Raw genomic sequence first — 2,976 nt, 5'->3', positions numbered from 1 at the left:
TTAAGCAAATGCACATTTAACATCAGCACTGTTACAACCGGTGTTTTAAGAACTGACACTCTGACTAAAAATATCATTTTATTTGGTGTAGTAAAAGAAAAAATTAGTGCTGATGCACAAAATCTATATGATGACCAGTTTATATTTAATAGTGACATAATCGCAGTCACATAATCGCATTAGTGCAAGTAGATGAGTGAGCACCTAACCCACTGGTTTCCAACATCTGAAGAGATTTTAAAGAACTGTGCTGGCTGGGCGCAGCCCGGGGATGTGTTTTCAGTTCACGTGGGGTGGGGCCCGTGTGTCAGTGTGTCTTACGAGCTCCCAGGATGTCGAGGTGCAGCCACAGTTACACACCCAGCACCTGCTAAAACACAAGGAGTCTGAAACTGCTGAGCCCAGTTCCAACAGGTAAGTCCGGGAAGGAGGCAGAGAAACACACCTGGCTCCGTCTCGGGGTTCATACCCCCCGCGCTGCAATCTTCTGGGGCACTTGCCTCAAATCATAAAAGACAGATTTCTAAAGCAGGAGCCAAGAGCCCTTTCTGTAGTCATCTTAGCAAGTCTGCACAATAGGATTTACCTAAAAGACAGTCATTCAGATACTTTTTGATAGAAGAGCCGCCACCTTTCAAGGCAGCCGTGAATTTCCCATAGTCGCTGATGTTTGATTCCCAAAGTCCCAAGAGAGCATGAGGCGCAAGTATTTGTGTTCTGTGCTTTAGCCTTCCGGCTTCCTTTGAAACAGGCAGCCTTTTTGATGTGCCTCAGCCGTAACGTCAGACACTGCAGTCCTGACCAGACAGGAGGTGACTGAGACAGGGTCACAGCAGTCGGGCCAATGGGCCCCATTCACGACCAGAGACTGATCTGGAGGGACCAGAAAGGCCTGCATGTTATTCTCAGGGCTGCACCCCGACAGCATGTTCTTTCTCAGCTCTACCCTTTTCTAGATCACCCGTGTTCTTGGCCACAGTGTCAAATTCTAAATCCTGAGACCGCACAAGACCTCCACGTTGGTCTGTGTCCTGTCCGTCCCTGTGTCCTTGTGCTCACCCACCTGCTGCCATGGCCGGTGGCCTAGAAAGAAATGTGCAGAGCTTCCCTCTATGAGGCAGGAAAGTGTGTTCATTTTGGTAACAGAGGAGATCTCCATACTCCGGAGAGCTTCGCTGTAACGGGACGTAAAACAATAGAGGACTCGGGATGAGTGACGCCTTCTTCCGGTCTGTTAGATCACTGGAGGGAGACTCGGTAAGCACTGGCGGGTGTCTGGCAGCACGAAGTAGGTGGGTAAGGTGTGCACACGGCTCCTGCCTTTGCCAAGGTCCCAAAGAACTTGCTAGAATGCAAGAAGAATCCAGTCCTGACATGTTTCATGTCACATTCAGGCACATCAACTCCATGGACACAAAGCCTTGCAAGGCTTCGGGCTAAAATAATAAAATGTCACTCAAATAAGTGAAAAGAAGCCATTCGTTTTATATACCACTTACGTATTTTGAGTTCTTCTTTCTTCAGCAGCCTCGTCTGTTGGTTTTAGATTCCTTCGTGTCACGGCTTAATCTTGGTTTTTTTCCTGTCTTCCCCCCACCCTGCAGAAAAGGACAGGGGCGGCCGGATTGGGCCATATTTGGGAGACTTACTGAGCACAATGAGACTATTTTATTCAAAGAGAAGTTTCTGGATTGGACTGAACTGAAGAGACCTAGTGAGAAGAACGCCGGGGAACTCGCCCAGCAGAAGGTAGTCTGGGTGCTGGAGCCTCAAACTCTGGGCGCGGTGCGAGTCCCAGCACGAGTGGTGTCAGTGTGTGAGGACCGAGTCGGGGTGGGCGGCGTGTGCATCGCCTCGCGGAGGTTTCGTTTCTTTGTGGGGAGAACATTAGAAACCCCTCTTCTAGCTATTCTGTGATATACAGTACCTGACTGCTTGCCATGGTCGCCCTTCTCTGCAACAGGACACCAGAGCTTATTGTTCAAGCTAATTGTCACTTTGTACCCAATGACCAACCTCTCCCATCTTCCCTCTCCCATCCGTTCCTCATACAGCAAACACATGCATTAAAATATCAAATTGTACCCCATAAATATGGATAATTGCAATGCGTTAATTAATTTTTAAAAAATAAATAAACACACAGACAAAAGTGTCCTTTACGCTAAGAAGCCTTCCGAGGATTCGCTGGTAGAACAGCAAACTGGTCTCCAATTATAACCTAACTCGGGACAGTGAAAATAGCCCCGTTTGCACCTGCTCTCAGATGTCCCTCGCACTCCCGCGGCAACGGGAATCTGGGCCCCCGGGTCCCTCCCGGGGCCTCCGCTCCGTGCAGTCAGGCGCCTGAGACACCGTGCGAAAGCTGTGCTTCTGCGCCGCCCTGAACGGCTGACGCGGCATCGAGGGTGACAAGGACAGGCTGTGGAAGCAGAGGCAGCTGACCTCATGTTTTCACGTTCCCTCGTAGGAAGACCCCAGGGCCGATGTCAAACCCTACGACGTGACGCGGATGGTGCCCCTGCCCCAGACGACGGCGGGCACCGTCCTGGATGGCGTGAACGTGGGCCGCGGCTACGGCCTGGTGGAGGGGCCGGACGGGAGGCAGTTCGAGATCTCCAGCGTCTCCGTGGACGTCTGGCACATCCTCGAGTTCGACTACAGCAGGCTCCCCAAACAGAGCACCGGGCAGTTCCACGAGGGGGACGCCTACGTGGTCAAGTGGAAGTACGTGGTGAGCACCGCAGGTTAGTGCGCGCCGGCGTCGCCTTCCCGCCGAGAGGCCCCCGCGCACGCGGCGCCCTCCACTGCAGGGGGCAGCGCCCCTCTCCGGTCACGCACCTCTGAGCCACCGAGTAAACCGCAGAGACGAGGCGAGGCGACTCCTGACAAGCTAGCAGTACCCACGCCTCCAGCGTTGGCTCGCAGGGACGGAAGGTGCCCGCCAGGGCTTCCCCGCTACCCTCCCCCCGCCCC

General features: G+C 53.0%; 1 protein-coding gene across 1 annotated transcript in view; it reads left to right on the top strand.

Moving 5' to 3' along the window:
* SVIL (supervillin) overlaps positions 1–2,976 on the top strand; it is an 83,965-nt gene that overhangs the window by 60,565 nt on the left and 20,424 nt on the right. The window contains exons 24-26 of the mRNA XM_012654844.1: positions 332–414; positions 1,605–1,749; positions 2,471–2,747. Of these exons, the coding sequence (XP_012510298.1) occupies positions 332–414; positions 1,605–1,749; positions 2,471–2,747 (505 nt within the window). The remainder of the gene's footprint in view (positions 1–331; positions 415–1,604; positions 1,750–2,470; positions 2,748–2,976) is intronic.

The sequence above is a fragment of the Propithecus coquereli genome, unplaced genomic scaffold, assembly GCF_000956105.1.
Source record: "Propithecus coquereli isolate 6110/MARCELLA unplaced genomic scaffold, Pcoq_1.0 Scaffold45, whole genome shotgun sequence".
Classification (NCBI taxonomy): Eukaryota; Metazoa; Chordata; class Mammalia; order Primates; family Indriidae; genus Propithecus; species Propithecus coquereli.
Note: the sequence above shows the minus strand (reverse complement) of the source record. Positions and strands in the feature narration are given on the sequence as shown.